Here is a 25,771-nt window from a genome sequence, read left to right as displayed (position 1 = left end):
TAAGTGCCCATAACATTTAGTCCCACGGGAGGGTGGAACCTTCCTCCATAGTGTGGTCTCTGATCTCCATCTCCCCATCCTGAAGGTCCGAAATATTCCCACTCACTGAAGTAGCAGCTCCGCCGTCCATCCACAGCCGTAAAGCTATGGAGGCACGCCGGCTCAACCTCTCCTGGACGGCTGATGTATAAACATCAACCTTCCCCCTGTCACGCAGCACGCGCATGCGTCAGACTCGGTGCATCGAGTAACGGGGGCTGAGGACTCCTCTCTGGGCGCGGCCCCCATGGCTCCGAGACTTCGGTCCCCGGCTCGGTGCTGTTGAGCAGCTGCACCAGCAGTGCGATGAGCTGGAGGTCCTGTGCGCTGGTGTCGCGGTCCTGGGTGGAGGCTTGGCGGTCCTGGGCGCTGGTGTGGTGGTCCTGGGCGCTGGCTTGGCGGTCCTGGGCGCTGGCGTGGTGGTCGGGGGATCGGCGGGTATGCAGTAGCTGCCTCTGTAGCATGGCGTGCAGGGACATGCAAAGCTCCCACAGCAGCTTCCAGCTCTGAACAGACATCTCACAGCGCACCAAAGACTGCTCTCCTAATGAAACCTCCACTCGCCCCCCGGACACTGGAGACAGAGAGCGAACGATAAACATATGATTTCCTTTACTGTCTCCGACACTGAACTTAGACCGAAATACCCCAAGTTGTTTAAAGTACACTTAAAATACACTAGAATAGAAAGCTTCAGTGAAAATGGTGTAATACATTCATTAGAAAAAAGCCTCTCACTCAGTGATGGGACAGAAGTGAGGTCAAACATACCCCTCTCTGTGATGTTGCAGTCGGTGAGCAGCAGCAGGGAAAGCGGGTTGACCACAGTGGAGTCCCTGATAAAGACTTGTCCGTTGGACTTGACAGCTGTGAAAAACGTGAGCCAGCGACTAGGAAGATTCTCCTCTCCTCTGGGAAGGACACACGGACAGGTATCACAGACAAGCAACAGAGACGTCATTCAACCATTTTGCAACTCACTACAACTCAAACTTTCACTACATTTTTTATGAGAGAACAAGCCTTGCTTCCGAATAACTAAGACATTATTTTCCACTAACGTGCACGTACAATCATGATTAGGTCAACTCCAACTATCAGCTACGACCCTTCTGACTCAACGCCAGCACCGTTTGTTGCGTCAACCTGTGAAAAAAGTGTCTGCTAAATGCCTAAATGTAAAAAGCAAATGAGAAAGCCTGCATAAAATAACAATTATTTTTTAATTGAGTAGTTTCCTGCCTGGAAGTGTGAATGAGCTAAGTGGGTAAGATTATAACACAGATGGTGCTTTGAGGAAGTAAAACGACTGTTTTAAGAGTATAGCAAACAGCAGAAAGATCCCTAGGCAATGAACATTCCCAGCATGCACTCCCCATCTTCCATTTTGGCTCGCTCATCCCTCAATCTGTCCTCTCAGCTCATCTCTGTTTCTCCAGCCCACACCTTGCTCACCTGTTGACGGTGGAGCGGTGCAGGAGGACGGGTCCGGTGCGGGTGCGGTAGGCCAGGCAGTTGGGCCGAAACTTTCCCCCCTTGGTCACCATGCCCTTCTTCACCTGAAACACGAGAGGAGGTGAGGCAGGGCAGTATGCGGACGGGAGAGTCCCGCTCAGTGGTGTGAAGCTGAACGAACGTGCGGCAGCAGAATAACGGGTAGGGGAAGTGGGCTTGTAACCTCAAGGTTTCAGGTTCAACTCCCGGATAGGACATTGGAGCCTTGAGCAATGTAGTTAACATAGTAACGTAGTTGACCCTAAATTGCTTTGGTGTACATGTGCGTTCCCTTAAATATTACTTGTAAAAGGATTTTTAACCAGAGGTGCTAAAATCTTTGCACACTACTGTACGTAAAGGAAATAAATGCAAATAATTGTGGAAGTCAACCCTGGATAAGAGAGCCTTCTAAATGGCTGTCATTAAATGCAATGTAAGGAGGTGTGGATAAGAGCTCCTGTTTTAGGGATTATACATTATACATTCCTCACTATACGTTGCAGTTACTTTCCAGAATAAAAATCTGTATGAAAAAAACGTACTTCCACATTTGTCATTCATCTCACAATGTTAACTTACACAATGTATCACGAAAGGAAATCATGTGCGCTTTATGGTGGAACACCAAAAGGTAACGGAGTGACATGTCAGGCTAGCTGTTGTTGCGTCGCCACGACACTAGATTGGGGACAAAACTATTTAAGTGCGGGGACTGACAAACCAAAAACGGTCCTGAAAAATGAAACTTCCTGATGTAACTGCGAAAGGAAGGATTAACGGATGAGCGTAGAGCGAGCACCCTCTGCACATGCAGAGGAGTACAGAGGAGTTCAGAGGAGTTCAGAAGAGTTCAGAAGAGTGCAGAGGAGTGCAGAGGAGTGCAGAGGAGTTCAGAGGAGTGCAGAAGAGTGCAGAGGAGTGCAGAGGACCGCAGAGGAGTGCAGAGAAGTACAGAGGAGTGCAGAGGAGTGCAGAGGAGTTCAGAGGAGAGCAGAGGAGAGCAGAGGAGAGCAGAGGAGTTAAGAGGAGAGCAGAGGAGTTCAGAGGAGAGCAGAGGAGAGCAGAGCGTACCTGGATGAGGTTGGGGTACAGACCGGCCAGCAGCACGGCCTTCACCAGCTGGTCCTCCTGGCTGAAGTGGTTTGTGGAGGAACTCAGCTGAAGGCAGTGAAACGCTTTGGGCACAAGCCTGGCTTCATGCAGATTATCACTGAACTGCTGGGTCAGCCCTGAGCAGGGAGCAAAGTCAAACCAAGAGACACGGACCAGCAGTGAGCAGGGAGGAAAATCAAACCGAGGGTCATTCCAATCCCTTTTTTAAAAATGTCTCCTCTTTTTCCTTTTTCTCCATTTTCTTGCCCATAGTTCTACCCATCGAAAGAGACAAGATGGAGGAAACTACAACTCGGTAAATGTCATGCTCTTGCTCCTTCAAATGTCAGTTCGAAGCCGCATCAGCTACAGACGTGGATGAACTGGAATGCGCTGCTCAAAGGAAAGATTGGGAGTTCCTAACTTCTACTTCTAGCTCTTAGACGGAACATTTAAGGGGTTGTAATGTCCTTATGGATCAGCTCTGACCAGGGAGGGAAATTGAACACAATGGGCTCAATCCAATCTCTTATTTTTCTCCACTTTTTTCCCTTTCCTTACTGCTCACCCGGAATACGTTCACGCTCCACCATCTTTAAGGACATTTCAGTGCCTTAAACGTTCCTCCAAGGAATCTGCCGTGTATGTGATGTAACTGACACGGCTTCCAACAGACTTTTAAGAGGAGAAAAATAAGGGACTGTAGTGAGTGCAGTGTCTGTGTGTCTCTCACCCTGTATGAAGAGCAGGCTGCTGGTAGAGAGGCAGTGGTCGTCCAGGTACTGCCTGCCGGCGAGCTGACCTCTCGGATGAGCACCCGGTTCTGCATGCTGTTGAGAAAGGGGTCCCGGGTCAGGCAGGCCATGATGGAGAGCAGGGGCAGAACGCAACGGAACAGCACCCCCAGAACCAGGACCTTCCCCAGCCTGGGGTCGCAGGACAGGCAGGCGATACGCTCCCCCAGCGGGGTCAGAGACTCGCTACCATCCAGAACCCCTGCAACCAAGGAACGGAGCTTAGATCCTCCACCCGCAGCCCTGTGTGTGTGCGTGAGTGTGTGTGCATGCGTGCGTTTGTGAATGTGTGTGTGCGTGCGTGTGCATGTGTGTGCGTGAATGTGTGTGTATGTGTGTATATATGTGTGTGGGTGTGTGCATGAGTGTGTGAACGTGTATGTTCACGTATGTGTGCTTGTATGTATGGGTGTGTATGTGTGGGTATGTGTGTATGTATGTGTGTGTGCAAGTGTTTATAACTTACCAATCTCCCGCAGGTTCATGATGGCCTCTTCTACTGCCGCCTTGTCTGGACTGTCAATAACTTGGGACAGGAAGTCCACAGCCTGCCCAGAGAGAGGGAGACAGGGGATGTAAGGGAACATTTCATCCAGTTAATACAGTAACCATTGCATTATCACCAAACAGCTAATCATTCATTCGCTTTTGCGTGCGAGCCAACTGAAAGATAATTGCTTTTACCAGTTTAAAATTTCAACGAAAAAATCACTTTTCCAGGTCAACAAAACCTCTGTGAATTCATATCTGATGCTACTTGCGTCTAGAATTTGAAGAGAATTGGATTGGATCCCCCCCCCCCACCTTCCATCACTTGGTCCATTCCTCACCTGGCTGTCTGGACTGTGAACCTTGGCCTGCATCACTAAGCTCTCCAGGGGGGTGCGTTGTATCTCAGGGATGGGGAAGTCTGGCATTGCCTCCAGACGTCCCTTTGGAAACAGGTGGTAGGAGTGGCCAGGCTGGCAAGGCCCAGCCCTGCCCTTGCACTGGGTGACATTGGAGCACTAGATCCAGACGGTGTCGAGACAGGAGATCTAACACAAATCTAACACAGTCCAGCCCTGACAGAACTTGCCGCAATCCCAGAATGTTCCATTCATGTACCTTAAGCAATCAAGCAAATACATGTAAATACACATTAACCCCTTCAGCAAATACAGCCGTTGGTAAGCCTATAAGCTAATAAAACAAATGGTGATTCGATAAAGAGAAAAGAGTGTTTCCGATTGGATTTAGACCTTGGAAGACAAACAGTTTGGTCTCTACACTTTCACATAAAGCTGCTTCAGTTATTTTTTTTTTTAATCTTTGATAACACAGATGGTTGTCAACCTATCAATGACAACAAGTGGAGTTGTCCTTGCATTTACTCAAGTACTCTTTTATCTCTTTATTTTTTGTGTGGAAAGGCCATTTTACAGCAGCAGACCAACTTAAATGCATCAGTAAGCATGTACAGTATAGAACACATTTCTTTGCTAAATGGCGTTTAGTCATCAAGGGTCCAAGGTATCAAATGAGCATAATTTACAGCTCAATCTAGTCCCACCCCCCCAATTCCCATCGAGATCTCATATCCAGACTCTGATGACATTGCTAGGTCACGGATATCAGGAAGTCATGCCATGCAAAGGATATGCAACAAAGTACAAAAATCTATGATTATGTTAATTTGTCCAATTATTTTTGAGCCCCTAAAATTGGGGGGACTATGTATAAAAGGGGCTGTAGTTCCTACACCATTCACCTGATTTAGATGTAAATACCGTCAAATTAAAAAGTCTGAAAGTCTGCACTTTGAGTTATTTGATATTCATTATTTACTTCCAACTCCAATATCCTGTGGTAGACCGCTAAAATAACAATAACTTTGTCAATGTAGAAACATTGCTGGACCTAACTGTATGTGTGTGTGTGTGTGTGTGTATAGGTGTGTGTGGGTATGGCTGGTAGGCAGTTGGTGGTACCTTGGTACGCGGGTCGTAGTGCTCCTCTTTCTGAACGCCCAGGTCCACCACGTGAACGATGTCGTCGATGGTGATTGAGGTCTCTGCGATGTTGGTTGCCAGGACGATCTTGCGCTGGCCTGCAGGGGGGCACTGGAACACGGTCTGCTGGTCTGACAAAAGTAAAATCTTGACTGAATAAAATGGTATATACCCACACTTACAGGCACACTACGAACACCTGCAGCTTGGATACTACAGCATTCAAAAAGTCCATATACAGTCAAATTCATCACTTTTTCAATATTTACATTGTACATATAGAGGTTACGATATTAAGCCCATTTTACTCAGTCAAGGTTTTACTTTTCTTGAACACACAAAAAACGTTTTACATGATACACACGGCAGGAGGAATTTGCCTTGTTTTTCTGGACACCGTGTTGCTTGCGCAAGTACCGCTGCGATTTACGTTAGCAAATCAGCGGTGTGTCCGTGAGGCGGGCTCAAACATAAAAGGAGAGTACAGGCTCGACCTCCAGTTCTTTGAGTTTGAAAATGACATTTACATGATCATTTACACATGCTTTACATTGCCTTGCTTTACATGAACAGTGTTATTTTCCAGTTGAAATTGGAAAAAGAAGAAATCTTGTGCTTTCATGAACACTCAAATGTAATAAAATAGTGACTGCACATAACCTTTATTATCTGTGATGAAATGTGGCCATTACATAGAGAATATAAAGAATTTGTCTTACTATTGGAACAGTGTGCCTCTCTAAATTGTGCAGAGTTGCATACACACACACACACACACACACACACACACACACACACACACACAGACATGGAATTTAAGCATGCATGGCCAGGGTCACGGTCACGGTCACTGACAGGGCAGAATTAGACAGCCCTTGCCCTGGAAAGCAGCTTTCCTCTTCAGAATCTTCTGGACCATGCGGATGTCCTGCCAGCCAGGCAAGAAACACAGTACTGCCCCTGCAGAGAAAGAGAGAGGTCAAAGGTCAGCTGGAATGTGTGACAGGATATGGGTCTGTCAGTGTGTGTGTGCGTGTGTGCGTCTGTCTGTCTGTCTGTCTGTCTGCCTGTCTGCCTGCCTGCCTGATTGCCTGTCTGCCTGCCTGCCTGTTTGCCTGCCTGCCTGCCTGCCTGCCTGCCTGTCTGTCTGTCTGTCTGTCTGCCTGTCTGCCTGCCTGTGGGTGTGTGTGTGTATGTGTGCGTGTGTGCGTGTGTGCGTGCGTGTTTGTGTGTGTGTGTGTGTGTGTGTGTGCGTGCGTGTGTCATACCTGGCTCTCCACACTTGTGAATATGCTCTATCACATCTGCCACCAGATCCAGGTCAGGAGTGGCATCATCATCATCCACCTGAAAGGCAGACATGAACACACACTCACAGACCTTTGTGGTTGTGTGTGGATGTCACTTATACTGACCACAATAACAAGTATCTTTATTTCTTTATAAGAGAAATACCAGTCCAGTAAACGTCTAACTTCCAAGGCCATGAAATACTCCTGGGAGAAACACATTGCCACTGATCTATTGGGTGTTGATAAGACAGCCAATCGACAGCAAGGCCATAAAGCTTCCATGTGTGTTTCTGTCATTCACATATGCCAATATATCAGTGCTAATGTGTTTCTCCCAGGAGCATTTCATGATGTTATTTCCTGGAAGCATTTCATGTGGCGTCTGATGTTTGTAGTCTGAGGGCAGCCTGTAGCGTAGTGGTTAAGGTACATGACTGGGACCCGCAAGGTCGCTTGTTCGATCCCCGGAGTAGCCACAATAAGATTTGCACAGCCGTTGGGCCCTTGAGAAGGCCCTTAACCCTGCATTGCTCCAGGGGAGGATTGTCTCCTGCTTAGTCTAATCAACTGTATGTCACTCTGGATAAGAGCGTCTGCCAAATGCCATTAATGTAATGTAATGTTTGTTTTTTACGATAACATCCAGTAAGAACGCTGATGCGGCATGTGGCAGCAATGATTGTTATTATGCTTAAAAAAATAATTGAATAATCATCATTGTGGTACATCAGAATATCACCCAGTCCTACTGTCCATTATTTGACTGCATTACTTATCTTTCTCAGGCTGGTACAGGGAGACAGGAGGGGGTAGGGGTTCAAATTCAAAATGCTTCATTGGCATAACAAAATACAGCTTATGTTGCCAAAGCACAGAAAAGAACACATAAAGAGCATACACCACTGAACGCATGATCATATACGTACAAGGACATAACAGTTCACAGACAATATAAGCCAACCGAACAATAGGCATCGTCTCTTACCTGGCTACTAGCACTGGCGAGGCTTGTCATGGGGGCAGGCCGTCCCATCTCCCGCAGGACCTGCTCCAGGTATCGCTGGCGGACGGGGTACATGATCCCAGGCACGCGCAGTACCTGGCAGCCCCCGAAGTAGCGGGACAGGCGGTCTGTGTCGGGGTCGGGGTTGTGCTGCAGGGCGGTGCGCAGTAGGGCCAGCAGCAGGTCGTTGCTGACATCACGTTCGTGCACCTCTTCCACCAGCACGTGGCTCACCCCCTGCAGCGCTGCGTTGCTCTGCAGCTTCCGCAGCAGCACGCCCACCGTCAGGAACAGCATGGCTCCCCCGCTGTGCTCTGGGGGACGGCTGTCCAGCCTCACCTTAGAGAGAGGGACGTTTCTGTGATAGACTGTACTGTCTGTGATAGAGCAGTGTGTCTGTGATAAGAACAGTGTCAGTGATAAGAACAGTGTGTCAGTGATAGAGCAGTGTGTCTGTGATAGAGCAGTATGACTGTGAGAGAGCAGTGCGACTGATAGAGCAGTCTGTAGGGTAGTCCAGAGTGTCTGTGTTACAGAAGTGCCTGTGATGAAGCAGTATGTCTGTGATAGTGCAGTGTGTCTGTGATGAAGCAGTGTGTCTGTACCTGGTACCCCACACAGTGTTGGAGATCAGGTCCGAGCTCGTGAGCCACCCTGTGGGCCACAGACACGGCGCTGATCCTGCGCAGCTGGGTGACCAGGATGTTGCACCGCGCCCCGTCGCCCCCATGAACACAGCTCTCAAGCAGGAAGCGCGGTATGCGTGTGGTCTTCCCGCACCCCGTCTCCCCGACAATGATGGTCACCCGTTCTGCCTCCATAGCCGACAGCACACGCTCCCGGTGCGCGTCCACAGGAAGCTCCACCCCAAAGCTGGGATCCGCCTCCTTCCACTGCAACCGGAGGCTATCGCTCAGAAGCTCCGCCTCCTCTGGGGACAGGGGCTGATACGGACTGCCTGTTATGGCATCTACAATGACCTCATCTTCATCCTCCATGATTGATGGTTGTCCTGCTCTCTCCTCCTCTTCCTCCCAAAGCTTCTGAATCGCTTCTTCTGCTGGATACTGTGGTCAGTGACGAAGAGTCAGATAACTTGTTTTGATTATTGGCTTTGAGACCCAGACAAAATATTTTTGTAACTTATCACTCCCTATCACTTTTCTGAGATATTCAATAACTGAGCTTGTGTACCTCCTACAATATTCATGTTCGGTCTCCTTAGAAAGAGAATCATGAATCTGTTGATAATAGCATAGTGCTCAGTCCTACATGACATTACATTAAAGGCATTGGGCAGACGCTCTTATCCAGAACGATGTACAGGTGCTTTGCCCAACAGGCAGTAGGCAAATGCGGGGATCCGGGCGTGCTGATCCTCGGCGTCGCAGACTGGTTCTGGGGACGTGGAACGTCACCTCTCTGGTGGGGAAGGAACCGGAGCTAGTGCGTGAGGCGGAGCAGTACCAACGAGATATAGTTGGGCTCACCTGGACGCACATCACTGGTTCTGGAACCAAACTCCAGGAGAGGGGCTGGACTCTGTTCTTTTCTGGAGTTCAGGGTGAGAGGCGCCGGGCGGGTGTGGGGATACTCACAAGCCTATGCACCAAACGGCAGTTCAGAGTATCCGGCCTTCTTGGAGTCACTGGGCGGCATCCTGGAAAGGGTGCCATCTGGATACTCCATAGTTCTGCTGGGCGACTTCAACGCTCACGTGGGCAATGACGGAGAAACCTGGAAGGGGGTGATTGGGAGGAATAGCCTGCCCGATCTTAACCTGAGTGGTGTTTTGTTATTGGACTTCTGTGCTGGTCATGGATTGTCGATAACAAACACCATGTTCGAGCACAGGGTAGCTCATAAGTGTACTTGGTACCAGAGCACCTTAGGCCAAAGATCGATGATCGACTTTGTGGTCGTATCATCAGATCTGCGGCCGTATGTCTTGGACACTCGGGTGAAGAGAGGAGCAGAGCTGCCAACTGATCACCACCTGGTGGTGAGTTGGATCAAGTGGCCGGGGAGGCTGCCGGACCGAGCCAGTAAACCCAAACGTGTAGTGAGGGTGAACTGGGAACGTCTGGTGGAGACCCCCGTCCGTGAGGTCTTCAACTCCCACCTCTGGAGGAAGGAGGAGGAGGAGGCTGGGGACATGGAGTCCGAGTGGGCCATGTTCAAAGCCTCCATTGCAGAGGCGGCAAGCAGGAGCTGTGGCCAGAAGGTCATCGGTGCCTGTCGGGGCGGCAACCCAAGAACCCACTGGTGGACACCAGCAGTGAGGGACGCCGTCAAACTGAAGAAGGAGGCCTTTTGGGCTTGGCTGGCCCGGGGGTTCCCTGAAGCAGCAGACCGGGTGGCCAGAAAGGCTGCAGCTTCGGCAGTCGCTGAAGCAAAAACCCGGGTATGGGAGGAGTTCGGGGAGGCTATGGAGAAGGACTTTCGGTTGGCCTCGAGGAAGTTCTGGCAAACCATCTGACGACTCAGAAAGGGAAAGCAGGGTTTGTCTCAGGCTGTTTTCAGCAGGGGAGGAGAACTGCTGACCCAGACTGGGGATGTTGTCGGGCGGTGGAAAGAGCACTTCGAGGAGCTCCTGAACCCGAACAACACGTCCTCTGTGGAAGAGGCAGAGCCCGAAGACTTGGGGCAGTCTGCACCTATATCCCTGGTGGAAGTTGCTGAGGTGGTCAAAAAGCTCCTCAGGAACAAGTCGCCGGGTGTGGATGAGATTCGCCCTGAGATGCTGAAGGCTCTGGACATGGTTGGGCTATCTTGGCTGACATGCCTCTTCAGTGTCGCGTGGAGGTCGGGGACAGTACCTGCAGAGTGGCAGACCAGGGTGGCGGTCCCCATTTTCAAGAAGGGGGGACCAGCTCTTTACCTTGGCGGGGTCGCTGGCGGGGTCATGGGAATTTGCCCATCCAGTCCACATGTGCTTTGTGTTTGGGTTGGGAACGAGTCATTGCCCCAAGTGAAGGACTTCAAGTATCTCGGGGTCTTGTTCACGAGTGAGGGTAGAAGGAGCGTGAGATCGACAGGCGGATCGGTGCAGCGTCAGCAGTAATGTGGGCGTTGCACCGGACTGTTGTGGTGAAGAGGGAGCTGAGCCGGAAGGCAAAGCTCTCGATTTACCGGTCGATCTACGTCCCAACCCTCACCTATGGTCACAAGCTTTGGGTAGTGACCGAAAGAACGAGATCGTGTATACAGGCGGCCAAAATGAGCTTCCTCCAAGGGTGGCTGGGCTCAGCCTTAGAGATAGGGTGAGGAGCTCGGACATCCGGAGGGAGCTTGGAGTAGAGCCGCTGCTCCTTCGCGTCGAAAGGAGCCAATTGAGGTGGTTCGGGCATCTGATCAGGATGCTTCCCGGGCGCCTCCCTTTGGAGGTTTTCCGGGCTCATCCAACTGGGCGGAGACCCCGAGGTAGACCCAGAACCCGCTGGAGAGATTATATATCTCTCCTGGCCTGGGAATGCCTCGGGATCCCCCAGGAGTAGCTGGAATGCGTTGCTGGGGAGAGGGATGGCTGGAATACCCAGCTTAGCTTACTGCCACCGCGACCCGACTCCGGATAAGCGGGTGATAATGGATGGATGGATGGACATTTATTTTACATGTTGGATAAGTTAAGAATCTTAACAGTTGATGCACTTGTGTTCCGTATTCAGAGTACCGGACACTAACCGAGGGTGTTCATTCTTGGTAATTAACCATAAACTTAAATCTGTGTGTATGAAAAGGTATATTTAAAATGTAGTCTGTCTCAGGTAGTCTATGTGTATGTAATGGTCTATTCACAGTCATTAACCTCTCCCAGGTAGTCTGTGTGTATGCATTTGTAGTGTCATTAACCTGTCTGAGGTAGTCTTCCAGCTGGTCCTCCAGGTGTTCGGGGAGCTCCAAGGTGAAGGGTCTCTGCGCCATCTGACCCATTATACACACTTCCTGCTTGTGGTACATAGCGTGGGTCAGGGGCTTGTTATCCCAGCCCAAAAGCCCCATTTCCTGCCCAAAAACATTGGGAGGAGATTTGAGTATGCTCACAAAGACACACAACAGACAGGGAATAGCAAACACACATCAACACGAACACAAACTCTCTCTCTCACACACAGATACACACACAGAATATGAAACAACAATGGGCTCATACTATAATTTTCTCTTCTTTGTTGAATTTAAATCAACAAATGAACAGCCATTATATGTATAAATCAGTTGCTAATTGACGGAGAACTAGAAACCTAGCCTTCCAGAAATCGAATGTCTTCAGTGCTTTGTGATTGTAATTGGAATAATATCAGTTCATGGTGAATAGTTATTATGAGCTGGTTGGGCAATATCCTCACTCTAGCCGAGCAGATGAATGGCCCAGAGCAGCCAGGTACGTTGTCATCTGGGCCAATGTAAGTTTCCTCCTTTTCTGGTCCACAACTGGTTCATCAAGCACCCACATTTTTCCATTCTTTATCTACCACCATATTCTTCATTTCTCAACCCTGTTCATGAGTTTTCTTCAGTTTGGCATTGGAAGGTATACAATCTGTAAGGCCGACATCTGGCATTATCACTCAGGGCTGGTCAGCTTGCTGGCTTCCTCTGGTATTGTGGCAAAATGTGGCTGTAAAGTAATTTAACCCAGGAGCATGCACCATTAACCCCCACTATCTCCGCACCCATACGGGCAGGAGCCTGTGGGGGAAGACTCGTTACGACGGGGCAACATCCTTTACGGCACGGGAAGGTTTCAGAGGGCACGGCCTGTTAGGCCCTGACCTTCTCCTGAACCCCCCTTTATTGCTCTCTCCCTCTTTACTCAGTCACTAAATGATGTGTACAGCACTGGATATTTCATGACAAAGTCAGTTTAGATAATATTCATGTTTGGTATTATTCTGATTGTTTCAGTGCGACTGGTGCAATGGTTTTATTTCTGCAACAGCAAACCCTGGACATCATAACCAACCAGGAGCCAGAGGAAAAACTGTGTGGAGCTCTGCCCCAGTGAAAGCCATGTGCCTCAACCCCCCTGCGTTTCCTGGGGAGGCGTGGCTCCAAATTACAGATGGGTGACCCATTTTTAGGGTTAACATCAAAGGCCAGATTTTGGATTTAAGGACAGTGAACTAAGCAATCTGGGAGAATGCAATCAGCCTCCTGTAGCCAGACTCCCGTATGTAGCTTTTATTACCAGGTATGACTTTTAAGACTCCGTAATTTGGTTTCCGTTGTAATGTTTTTGATTTGGAACTAGTATGTAATTACGTGTATGTAAACTGCCGGGTAAAATAAACTGTTAAAACTTGAGCTGTTTGGTTTTCCTTACTGACACTCAAAGTTATACAGGGAATGCTTGGTTTACCCTCTCGAACTGGTCTAGGGAGGATGAATATTTACACTTAATGTATCACCGCGTATAGCACCCGTAGACCTATGATGGTAAATCCCTCGCCTCCGCATGGTAGTTCATTCATGTTGAGCACAGCCGTAGCTAGGTTGGTCTGCTTGGGTCCCTAGGCTGTAAACAGATATACCCAAGAGTAGCTATTCCTGCGACCTCTGATGACTACAGATAGCTAGTCAGTTCGTGAGACGTGCACATTACGCGCGATGTGACATGCGGTGGTACCAGCAGAGGACTGTTCGGAGAGTAAATCTCAGTACAGGATTCCTAGAGCAGTGAGTCAAAATTATCTACCTAATGTGGATAACTAATCTAAATTATTATTCTAAAATGGAGTCAGATAAACGAAGGTGAATCTATTGGCCCTAACGAAGGCCCTATGAGCGCATAACCATCCTACAAGCAATGGAGGAAGCATGTGGAGATATAGCTGCTGAAGCATTTCAGGGCTGGATTCATCATGCCAGGCGATGCTTTCTACACTGCTTGGCCAGGGAGAACTGGCTTGTGATGTCGATGAGGTGCTGTGCCCAGGCAGAAATGAAGGCAAGGTACAGCCTAATTTTCTTTCTCTTTCCAATACAGTGCATCCGGAAAGTATACACAGCGCTTCACTTTTTGTAAATGTTACAGCCTTATTCCAAAATGGAATAAATTAATTTTTTTCCTCCAAATTCTACACACAATACCCCATAATGACAACGAGAAAAAAGTTTTCTTGAGATTTTTGCAAATTTATTAAAAATAAAAAAACTAAGAAATCACTTGTACATAAGTATTCACAGCCTTTGCCATGAAGCACAAAATTGAGCTCAGGTGCATCCTGTTTCCACTGATTAACCTTGAGATGTTTCTACAGCTTAATTGGAGTCCACCTGTGGTAAATTCAGTTGATTGGACATGATTTGGAAAGGCACACACCTGTCTATATAAGGTCCCACAGTTGACAGTGCATGTCGGAGCACAAACCAAGCATGAAGTCAAAGGAATTGTCTGTAGACCGCCGAGACAGGGTTGTCTCGAGGCACCAATCTGGGGAAGGGTACAGAAAAATTTCTGCTCCTTTGAAGGTCTCAATGAGCACAGTGGACACTCCTTAGTAAAAGGCACATGGCAGCCCGCCTGAAGTTTGCCAAAAGGCACCTGAAGGACTCTGAGACCATGAGAAACAAAATTCTCTGGTCTGGTGAGACAAAGATTGAACTCTTTGGTGTGAATGCCAGGCGTCATGTTTGGAGGAAACCAGGCACCACTCATCACCTGGCCAATACCATCAGTGAAGTGAAGCATGGTGGTGGCAGCATCATGCTGTGGGGATGTTTTTCAGCAGCAGGAACTGGGAGACTAGTCAGGATTGAGGGAAAGATGAATGCAGCAATGTACAGAGACATCCTGGATGAAAACCTGCTCCAGAGCGCTCTTGACCTCAGATTGGGGCAACGGTTCATCTTTCAGCAGGACAACGACAAGGACAAGCACACAGCCAAGATATCAAAGGAGTGGCTTCAGGACAACTCTGTGAATGTCCTTGAGTGGCCCAGCCAGAGCCTAGACTTGAATCCGATTTAACATCTCTGGAGAGATCTGAAAATGGCTGTGCACCGACGCTACCCATCCAACCTGATGGAGCTTGAGAGGTGCTGCAAAGAGGAATGGGCGAAACTGCCCAAAGATAGGTGTGCCAAGCTTGTGGCATCATATTCAAAAAGACTTGAGGCTGTGATTGCTGCCAAAGGTACATCAACAAAGTATTGAGCAAAGGCTGTGAATACTTATGTACATGTGATTTCTTTGTTTTTTATTTTTAATAAATTTGCAAAAATTTCAAAACTTCTTTCATGTTGTCATTATGGGGTGTTGTGTGTTGAATTTTGAGGAAAAAAAAGAATTTATTCCATTTTGGAATAAGGCTGTAACGTAACAAAATGTGGGAAAAGTGAAGCGCTGTGAATACTTTCCGGATGCACTGTATATACAGAAGGCTTATTTTATTTTTGTTCTGTATGAAGAACACTTCAGTTCAGTTCAGTTTATTCTTTGTCCCAAATGGGCAATTTGTTTGCAGCAGGACCACACACATACCACACAACAATAGGCATAACACAATACAGACAGACAGACATACAGATTCTGCACAAGAAGCATAATAAATAGTTCAGTTGCGATAAATATTGGCAGTGCATTAAAAACTGAGTTTTAAAAAAAGATACAGTTTCAATAAATATAAGGTAGATATAAAAAGATGTAGTGGATTGGGGTATGGGGTCACAAGGCTATCTTCTTCTGTTGTGTGCATTCAGTGCTTAGATAGAAAGAGGGATAAAGGAATTTTTGTACCTCTGTTTTAAAGCAATGGGAGTTTTAAATCGTAAGCCAGATGGCAACAACATGTATTCTGTATACAGAGGATGACTTGTATCTTGATAGATATTCATGGCTTTGTTAAACAGCTGCTTGTTGAAATACTCAGTAAGACTATTGAACTTCACTCCCACTATCTTATTGGCCACATTCACAATTTTAGAAAGTGCATTCTTGTCTTTGATAGTGACATTTCCATACCAGCAGATAATGGAGAACGTCAGGACAGACTCAATAAAAGCTCTATAGAACAGTGTCATCAATGTTTTATCCACCTGAAACTTAGCAAGTTTCCTGAGAGCAGAGAGTCTTTGTTGTCCTCTCTTGCACACAGAAGTGGTGTTCAAATCGAACTTAAGCCGGTCATCAATCAAGGTGCCCAGATACTTATAACATGATACCATATCAACATCCTGCCCCTTGATTACACTATGCACTGGAGCATGGGGGAGGCGTCTGAAGTCTATAGACATGTCCTTCGTTTTACTGATGTTAGGATGCAAAAAGGCATCTTCACACCAGGACACAAAGTCATCAATGACAGGGCCATGCTCATTCTCATGAGTATTCAACAGACTGATGATTACAGAGTCATCTGCAAATTTGATAATGTACCTGTTGTCATGTTGGCTAAGGCAGTCATTGGTATACAGAATGTACAACAGGGTGGAGAGGACACACCCCTAAGGTGAGCCGGTGGACAATGTTAGGGCACTGGACAGCACATTATTCACCCTCACCCTCTGAACTCTCTGCGTAAGGAAGTCAACCAGTCAGGCTTGGATCAAAGCTAAAGTTGCTCAGTAATTTCTCAGTTAGCAGGTGGGGTTGGATGGTATTAAATGCTGAGGAGAAATCAACAAAGAGCAACCTAGCATGATTCCCACTCTTCTCCAGATGTTTATAGAGATTAAGTAGAGTGATGGTAGCATCCTGCACCCCCCTCTTGGCCCTATAGGCGAACTGAAAAGGATCCAAGAGGGGTTCCACCTTAATTAGGAGCTCAGCTTTAATCAACTTCTCAAAGGATTTTGCAACAAGGGATGTGAGGGCAACCGGCCTGAAATCATTAAGGGTTTGGGGGCGACTGACCTTGACAACAGGCACCACTACAGACTGCTTCCATAGAGATGGCACCCTCTGCTGGAAGAGTGACAAACTGAATATGTGATGAAAGATAGGGCCTAACTGTTCGGCACATACTTTTAGCGTGCGGCCACTGATGTTATCTGGGCCAGGGCTTTTTTTTTGCTCTGCAGTGTTTAAAGCACCTAACAACACTATACTCATTGAAACTAGGGATAAACGGGGGGGGGATGCCAGGAGACTCCTCTTGAGTTCAGAATGTCTGTTGCTGAAGTCATGTGTGTCAAATCTGACATAGATCCTCTGCCAGTACTGAGTCAGATTTGTTGTTAAATTCTAATTTTCTCTTTCCCCTTTCCTTAAGCGGTACAATAGTCTTCATACTATCCCAGGCTGAACCCAGGTTGTTTATTTTGAGCTGTGTTACTAATATATCTTTATACTTAAGTTTGCCTGCCCTGATTTCCCATTTTATATCTTTTTGAAGTTTGTGCAATACCTACAAGTTGCCCTCCTTAAAGGCTCTTTTCTTTTCACCTAAAAGACCCATGAGAGACTTAGAAACCCACGGTTTACTGTTGGGGTATACTTTCAAGGCCTTAGTTGGAATAACAATATCCTCACAGTAAGACACCCAACTACTGGTAACATCAGTCAATTCATCAATATCAGAGCATGAGTCCTTAAACATATCCCAATCTGTGCAGTCCAGACACCCCTGAAGAGACAGGCAAGCATCCTCTGACCAGTCGTAATATATACAGTCTGTACCTTGCCCCTTTTAAGAGCAGTTTGATATGAGGGGATGAGGTGTACACAATTGTGATCAGATGAGCCTAAAGGTGGGAGGGGAATGGACTTGAATGCATTTTTTACTGAACAATAACACAAGTCCAGTGTTTTATTGTGTCTAGTGGGGCACGTAACGTACTGGTGGAAGTCTCTGAGTGTTTTACACAAAGAACAATTGTTCATATCCCCAAGAATAATGATCGGGGCATCAGGGGATCACATTTGGAGTGAGTGGGTTACTTGAGAGATAATTTCACAGGCATTGTTACTGTTCGCCTTGGGGTGTATGTACACAAGAGTGACAAACAGCTGGGGAAACTCACGTGGGAGGTAGTGAGGACGTAATGCCACCGTGAGTAATTCAACGTCGGCACTTTACAAATCCAACTGTGTTTGCTGAGATGCATACAGGATTATAGAATAAATTTTTTAAATTATATATTTGGTGTGTTTTATATTTTCAAAACCCTTCATACAACACTCTGCACCAACACGCAGTTGGCGCAACAGTTGGATGAACTGTTATCTTAACCCACTTATCCTGAACAGGGCCGCAGGGGGGCTGGAGCCAATCTCAGCATACATTTGGCGAAAGTCCATCGCAGGGCACACACACTAGTCACTCACAGAATCATACCCACAGGCAATTTAGACTCTCCAATCGGCCTAACCTGCATGTCTTTGGACTGTGGGAGGAAACTGGAGTACCCAGAAGAAACCCATGCAAACACGGGGAGAACATGCAAACTCCACACAGAGAGGCCCCGGCCGACCGGGATTCAAACCCAGGACCTCCTTGCTTTGAGGCGGTAGTGCTACCCACTGCACCATCCTTGCCGCCCCACAACTGTTAATTTCATGTTCAAAACTCTGTGCACCAAAACTACCAGTGACGTCACTGGAAATGTTTGGCTTGAATCTCCAGCCTGTGTTACCCAGAAGGTAATGGGCGCTCAAACTCCACCCTTGAACACAGAGACTGGTTTATGGTCTACTACCCAACCAGGCAATCACTTGACACTCCAACAAAAATATGGTAATGTTACTATACAGATGTAAAACCCCACGCTAACCCAACGATGGAATTTAGCGCGGGTTGAAGGTATTTGCATGCTTGTCCTTCTGGTGTTGCTGGAAGAAGATTAGTAGGGTTAAATAATAATGACCGCTATGCGGAGAGTAGATCAGCCAATGAATGTCCAGGTGGTGAGTCACGGACACATTCTTTTCCCATGGGTTTTAATGATCCCTGTGACCTAACTGCCCTTAAACCACTCATACAACCACCATACATCTTCCTCTTATCTCCTTCGGAGCCGATGGCCTGAAACTCCCCAAAGGTAGTCCAAACAGTATTGTCCTCTGTTCCTTTGACACATACCATAAGCCCCAGCTCTCAGGTTTCTCACACAAGGCAGCCCTTCCTGAGTCCCACTTTGCCTTTGGATACCCAGGGTTGTAGGGTTGACTGTGGGTTGAGGTGTGTTCTGTAAGGAGCGGATCAGATGTCGGATGGTCGGGGGGAAAAGGGTGCAAGATATTATATCTATGAATGGAGTTGGGAGTTTTCATGATAACTGCATTATGCTGTAAATATGTTTTGTGCTTCTCATGGTAATATACCTTTTGGATAAACCCTAATTTGAGTGAATTAAGGGAAAGGAGACAAAACCCCAGATTGCTTGGTTTCTTCCCCTTATCTCCAAAATCCAGGCGTTACCCCTGAGTTATGAATATGTTTTGAACTTTCAAAATTATCTGATTTCTTTACAATTATGACATTAAAGAGGAGTTGCAGCTGTCATCTGGGGGCACAACATCTAATCTGACATTGGTCAGGCTGTACTTAAAAGAAGTTTTCTCCGATTTGTGTTTTAAAACAACAAAAAACAAAACAAAACAACAACCATACAGCAAGTATTCAATGCTTGGGGAGGTTTATTAAGAGACACAAAGCAGCATCAGCATGAGCTACAGACAGACATACAACCAAGGCGTATGCTGCAGATGAACGGATACTTTCCATCACATCCAATATCGTTCCAGTCTTTTTGGCCTATGGGTAAAACAAATGGAGAGAGGAATCAGCGTATTTCCATCATGTCTCCTGCAGTGGTAGGGAGACAGAGTGAATGCTTACCTCCAAAGTTTGAGTGCACACAGCCCTCTTCTCCCTGATTGTTGGGCTCTCCAGAATTCCAGCTTGAAAAGGCTAGTCCTTCCTTGAAATTTGCACTTGTACCATCGGACCATAGCCATGTGCCCTCCTGAACAAGGCAGAAGCATGTGAAAATGCATTAACCCATTATGTATTGGCCCTTTTCTTGACACAAGCTTGAAAATGACATACCCAAAATAAAATGGCTACTATTCTTGAACCCTTTTGATTTGCGTAATCCTGGTCTCTTCTGAAATGTATCCTTTTGAGGGTTGTTTTCCAGTCAGAATTACTTGAGATATTACAAAAGCAAAGTTACAAAAGCCTAAACACAGTGAAAGGAAGGAAGCTTTTATTCTCAATGAAAAGGTATGTTGTCGCTAAAGCAATGGTATCTAAAAATAGGTTACAAATGGTATATCCTGTTACCATAGAAAAGTGCCCGGAAAAAAGGAATGATGCAAAAAAACACCGGACCAGACGTAAAGGAGCACTCGCACCCTTTTTTCAGTTAATCTTATTTGGAATAAATGCTTAAATTATATGTGTAGGCATTCTTAAAATCACCGACAGTGGAGCCGTTCCTAAATATTGGGAAAAACAAACACGTGACATTTCTTCAGCCTGTGTTACCCTGGTAGCGGGCACTCAAACTCCACCCTAGAATGCAGAGACGGGTTTATGGGCGGCGAAACACATCCAGTGTTTGTTTTGAGAAGTTTATATAGGAAAAGGATACACTGATGGTGATTTTAAAAATGCCTACACACATAATTTAAGCATTTAATCCAAATAAACTCAACTGAAAAAAGCGTGACAGTGTACCTTTAAAGGTACAATAGGTAATTTGGGACTCCTAACAGTCAAGATAGGAATTGCAGCAACAAATACCCTCAAACCACAACATGCACTGTTCTGGAAAGTTGACGGTGACAAACGCGACAGAGCCTGCCGTCTGAAAATGTTCAAGAAAATGTTCTCTGAACAGGTGACTTTATGAAATGTTGACATTAGTGTGCTGCACAAGACTATTTATATGTTTTGTAGTTTTTGAAGTTCACTTTAGCTCACCAATATTATGAGCAAGCAACTTATTTGGCTATGGGACTAGCTGGCTATATAACTAAGATATGATAGTATACCACATACAATGCAACTGCAACTTACAGTTTGAGACAAACAAAGGTTTAGCTAAACACGCGTGATTCAACATCGAAAGAGATACAAGGAATGTGTAGCTGCCCAAATTTCACTCCAGACAAGCTATCACTGAAACCCTGTATACTCTGTATTGCTTAGTATCCAAGCAAACTGGTATTGTTTTATAACTAGACATGTAGTCTTTGCTTGGATAATAAGCAACAGTATGAAGAGATTCAGTGATAGCTTGTCTGGAGCGCAATTTGGGCAGCTACACGCAAACAATCTGAATAAGCCCCCATGCAATTGGCTGTGGCAATTAGAACCAATTTTCAACCAATGAGCTTCAATGTTTTGGTACAGTGTGACGACCTGTCAACTGTATATTTTGAAACCAGAATTTAAGGACTATAAACACTGGCAAAGGGTGAGTCCACATGTCAGTGAGCCTTTTTCAATGATAGGAAGGAATTTATAATGGTCTTGGAGCAATGTTTTAACACAAAAATCATACTCTTAACAGTGAGGATTGTACAAATCGTTCAGATGCCCTTCCACGAGTACCTTGTGCGTGTCTGACAATCCGATCCAGAATGGCTTATCATCGCCATTGAGCTGCTTCAGAAACACATGATCATCTTCACTATGCTCTGAGGCCAGGTTTCCTCCAAGACTCACACAGTGTAGCTGAGCAAGGAAGTAGGGGAGAGACAACAAACATGTGCTTGGTAAATTATGCAATAAATTGAGAAACTGAGAATACTGCAGTTTTGACGGCCAAAACGTGTAAAATATGAAAACTAACTTTACAATGTCTGGTGTCTGGGCATTTGTGTGGTTGTGGTTCAAAGCAAGAAAATGCAATTCAAGTAGAAAGGTATGTTGTACAGTGAGTTCATGCCTCCAAACTTGTGCATGTGTATATAATTTTTTCGCAAAAAAAATTAATCTTATTTTTGGTTGGAAATACTTCCTGTGGTCATGCCTCCTGAATGAAAAGATATTGTGGTGTTAGGTCTTACATCTACATGACTTGGGTTCTTTGGAGGGAATAGTTTGTGCTGCTTCAGAACTCAGATGTTAATACAATACTGCAATATTCATTTATTAACCATTATTTATACTGGGTAGGTTAACTGAGCATGCATCTCAGACTTTTGCAACAATGTCCTGTTAATGCCCCCCCAGGTAGCCTAATCTGCATGCCTTTGTATTTTGGGAGGTAACTGGAGTACCCGAGGAAACCCACTCAGGCACAGGGAGAACATGGAAACTCCTCAGAGAAAGTGTTTGTACTTGTGAATAGATGCTACAATTAAATATGCCATTACGTATGACCACTGGAGAGATAACAATGTACACAGCAGGTTGCACTCACTTTAAGTGCATTTTCTTACATTAAATCACAGGTGGCCCTTGTTCCAAATGTCCATTGTAAAGCTGGCAGGTCTTCAAAGACTGTATGCATCTAAAATACTATGCTTTGCACAAAAATCTTTCTGAGACCAGATGCACACACTACAAATGAAACAATATTTTAAAAGCTCGAGGAAGTGAACTTCTCCTTTAAGATGTTACCTCAGCGTCAAGCCATCTCTTCTCATCAGCAATGTGCTGGAAGCAGCGGCCATTCTTGTAAATCCAACCAGAATAGCAGGGACCCTGACAAAGGTCTGTCTCAGCCCCTTGAGATACTGAGGAGCATATGCATACAATATAACATTATTAGTCTGCTGGTTCGTTTGTTGTTCACACATCTCAGGGCTAAAACCTAAGGATCAATACCTTGTTGAAGAGTCTTCATATTTTTTTTCACACAATGATACGGAGACCTGCTATAATGGCAGGGCAAACTGTCAGGTCCAACATGTTCATAAGGATTACTGGCACAAAAGTAACATTATTCCTGTTGCAATAAATCGGCAATCACTCCTGGAAGGCCAGGTTTCAATCACCAACTCATGTATGCATGTTGTTTCAGACACAATATTAGACACTAACTCGAACAAGAATCGGGACTCACCCAAAGTCATGCTAGAGAGAACAGCAACAACGAGGAATGCTGACAATGTGAAGATGGCCATGATGGCTCTTCAGCTAGGAGGAGAGACAGATACATCACCCATAATGCAATACAATGGTCAATAAAGAGACACTAGTAAAACAGCAATATGAATGAAAGGGGCTGTTTTTACAGTAACAGTATATCAAGTATCAAAATAGCCCAGTGTTCTATTACCTTATGATATCAGGTTGAGCGAGGTGATTATCTGAGGAGTTTGCTTCTTGTCTTGACTTGACCCGATCCTGGCCTTTTAAATATTTTGACAGAGGGCGGAGCAAAACCCATCAGTGACTACAGATATACTTCTTATTCAAACAAGCTTTATTCAAACAAGTTTTTCTACTGTCAGGGAAATTGCCCTTTTTACATATCACAGGTGAGCATCATCTGATGAAACAGATCCACAGTAAAATAACAATATTATATAATATAGTTTAACTTTCGTATTTATATGCAAAAGAAATTACAGCTCTCTGATTTGAATCAGACATAGTAAGACTCTTATACACACTTTTCCACAAGGGCGGAGACAAAAATAAGAAAGACATGATGCTGACAACCTAGGATTATTATTATTCAGTCTCCAGATAAACTCCTTTTTAACCTTGCTGTAAGACCAGAATGTGCTAGCTACCCCTTTTGTCTGTCTGTTAGAGAGAGAGAGACAGAGGAAGATTCATTCATTCATTCATTATCCTAACCCGCTTATCCTGAATAGAGTTGCAGGGGGGCTGGAGCCTATCCCAGCATACATTTGGCGAAAGGCAGGAATACACCCTGGACATGTCGCCAGTCCATCGCAGCGCACACACACCATTCACTCACACTCTCATACCTACGGGCAATTTAGACTCTCATCAGCCTAACCTGCATGTCTTTGGACTGTGGGAGGAAACCGGAGTACCCGAAGGAAACCCACACAAACACGGGGAGAACATGCAAACTCCACACAGAGAGGCCCCGGCCGACCAGGATTCAAACCCAGGACCTCCTTGCTGTGATGCAACAGTGCTACCCACTGCACCATCCATGCCGCCACCAGTGGGTGATTCTTAGAGCAAATTTCCTCAGCACTTACTTCAGCATACATGGTCTAATTTGAAGTGAAGATTAAAATAAAAGGTTATTTCTAATCATGTCATTGTCTCCATGTTAACACATTGTTAATTAAGAATCAATTCAGAAAATTACCCTTACATTTGCCTCCTTTTGTCATTAACATTTTCTTAATCAGGTAATAATTGATTTAAAATAACAGAACGTCGATGATAGCAATGGTCAGCGGTGGATATGTGCAGTGCAGACCTCCAGTAACACAGGGGAAATCGAAAAAAAGTTCAGCATAGTGATGTGATACAGTTCCTGGTGTCAGCCAAGCTTCATGCCCTGTAGTCGCATACCTTTTGGGCTGTTTCGTCACTTCAGCTATAGGCCTACCATGCTGAGCCCACAGGTGTTGCAGAATTTCTTGTGAACCAAGATGATTGGCCTAATACGGCTAGGTCTACCTCGGCACTGCAGCCTCCTCTTCTAAAGGGATTGAACCCCTCGGCTTTCCTGCGGGATGTTGGGAGATGAGATTACTACCACGCGCTCCTTGATGTGTTGGTTCTCTCAAGTTTTTAAACTCTGTGAGAACTTGCTGGTCCTGCATGTTGGTTGAGGTGGGTCTTTGACCTTTGGTGCTGGTGGAGCCCTTTTGCAGTGGTTGGCATGGACCTGACCTTCCACTTGCATGGCTGACGGCATGGTGAGTAGAAACTGGTAACCTAGTCAAACCTAGGCTGGTGCCACTTCTTCACATACTGAATTGGTGAACTGTGCCCCAAAGAGAACTGGAACTGTTCCTAATTCTCCAGCAGAGCAGCAGAGAATACAGACGGTGACTCTAGACCAGGTGTATCCTTTTGTCTTTAACGTAAAAGCAAATCAATACTACGAATCAATATCAACCGGTATACTGAAAAAACCATTAGCAAGATCAATCACAGTGAAATGTTTGGCATTGCTTGGGACTTGGGCCAAAATAGTAGTTTGGTTAGGGACAACTGGAGCATACAACGGTTGGCAGCTAGAATACCCGGAGTACAACAATATTGAGTACCAGACGGGGTGGTAGGGGTCTGATTGCAGATGCTGGATGGCCAGCCAACAGAGAATTGCAATAGTCCAGGCGGGACAGGACCATTGCTTGAACAAGGAGCTGAGTTTAGTCGGTGCTGAGGAAGGGCCAGATTCTCTGGATGTCATACAGGAAGAACCTGCACGCTCGGGTCACCGTAGCGATGTTCTCGGAGAAGGACAGCCTGTTGTCCATCACCACTCCAAGGTTTCTTGCGCTAGGGAATGAGGTCACTAAGGGAGAGGTTAGAGCAGGGATGAAGATTATCTCCGTCTTACCTGGGTTGAGCTTTAGATGGTGGTTGCCCATCCAGCTCTGGATGTCTCTCAGGCAACGGGTAGAGACCTGTGTGTCCGATGGGGGAAAGGAGAGAAAGAGTTGGGTGTCATCAGCATAACAATGATATGAGATGCCATGAGCAGAGATAACAGGACCAAGGGATCTGGTGTAAATGATACACCTGGTCTGGTGGGTTGTTGCCGAGTATCACATGCTGACTGTGTCACGTTAATGTTTACATGTTTCTAAGTTTCTAAGACAATGTTGACATTATTATCTGTGAATCTGTGAACCCACTGGCCGACCTGCTACTTGCAGTCTTGGGCTCACTGAATACGGAAGTGCAGGACAGGTTAAATTTTTCACTCAAATTGTTATGCTGATAATATAATTTGTACAAATGAAAACATTTGTATTAAATTTGAAAATAATGCAAAATAAAAGCATTTTCACAAGTGGTCTCAGACTTTTGGACCCCAGTGTATTATCTCCAGCCAATCGCAAGATCATGCACTCAACATTGTCTGTTGTCATTATTATAATTAATTCCAGTTCGTCTTATCCTGCACCAAATTCTGTCCCTGTATATTTCCTGTCCCCAGTTCTAGCCTCCACTTCCCCGTGCCTTCACCTATGTGGTATCTGTTTTGTGTTTT

The 25,771-nt window shown here is 46.0% G+C and overlaps 2 protein-coding genes across 2 annotated transcripts; both read right to left on the bottom strand.

The window, feature by feature from the left end:
• Positions 1–209: 209 nt before the first annotated feature.
• Positions 210–11,710, bottom strand: LOC133137644 (ATP-dependent RNA helicase DHX30-like). The gene is given in 14 exon segments (XM_061255982.1): positions 210–408; positions 484–613; positions 811–950; positions 1,495–1,598; positions 2,608–2,765; positions 3,268–3,624; positions 3,889–3,970; positions 4,253–4,459; positions 5,393–5,565; positions 6,269–6,373; positions 6,682–6,760; positions 7,691–8,047; positions 8,314–8,775; positions 11,561–11,710. Coding segments are annotated over 14 exon segments (2,703 nt in total).
• Positions 11,711–19,271: 7,561 nt separating this feature from the next.
• Positions 19,272–22,961, bottom strand: LOC133137861 (lactose-binding lectin l-2-like). Its single transcript, XM_061256249.1, has 6 exons — positions 22,889–22,961; positions 22,673–22,746; positions 22,228–22,343; positions 21,214–21,336; positions 19,492–19,618; positions 19,272–19,407 (listed from the first exon to the last, which is right to left on the bottom strand). Exons 2-6 carry the CDS (start codon positions 22,731–22,733, stop codon positions 19,313–19,315), a joined length of 522 nt encoding a protein of 173 aa, XP_061112233.1. The 5' UTR covers positions 22,734–22,746; positions 22,889–22,961; the 3' UTR covers positions 19,272–19,312.
• Between the last annotated feature and the right edge of the window lie 2,810 nt (positions 22,962–25,771).

This window comes from Conger conger, chromosome 9 (assembly GCF_963514075.1).
Source record: "Conger conger chromosome 9, fConCon1.1, whole genome shotgun sequence".
Lineage (NCBI taxonomy): Eukaryota > Metazoa > Chordata > Actinopteri > Anguilliformes > Congridae > Conger > Conger conger.
This window is presented reverse-complemented; position numbering and strand designations above follow the sequence as displayed.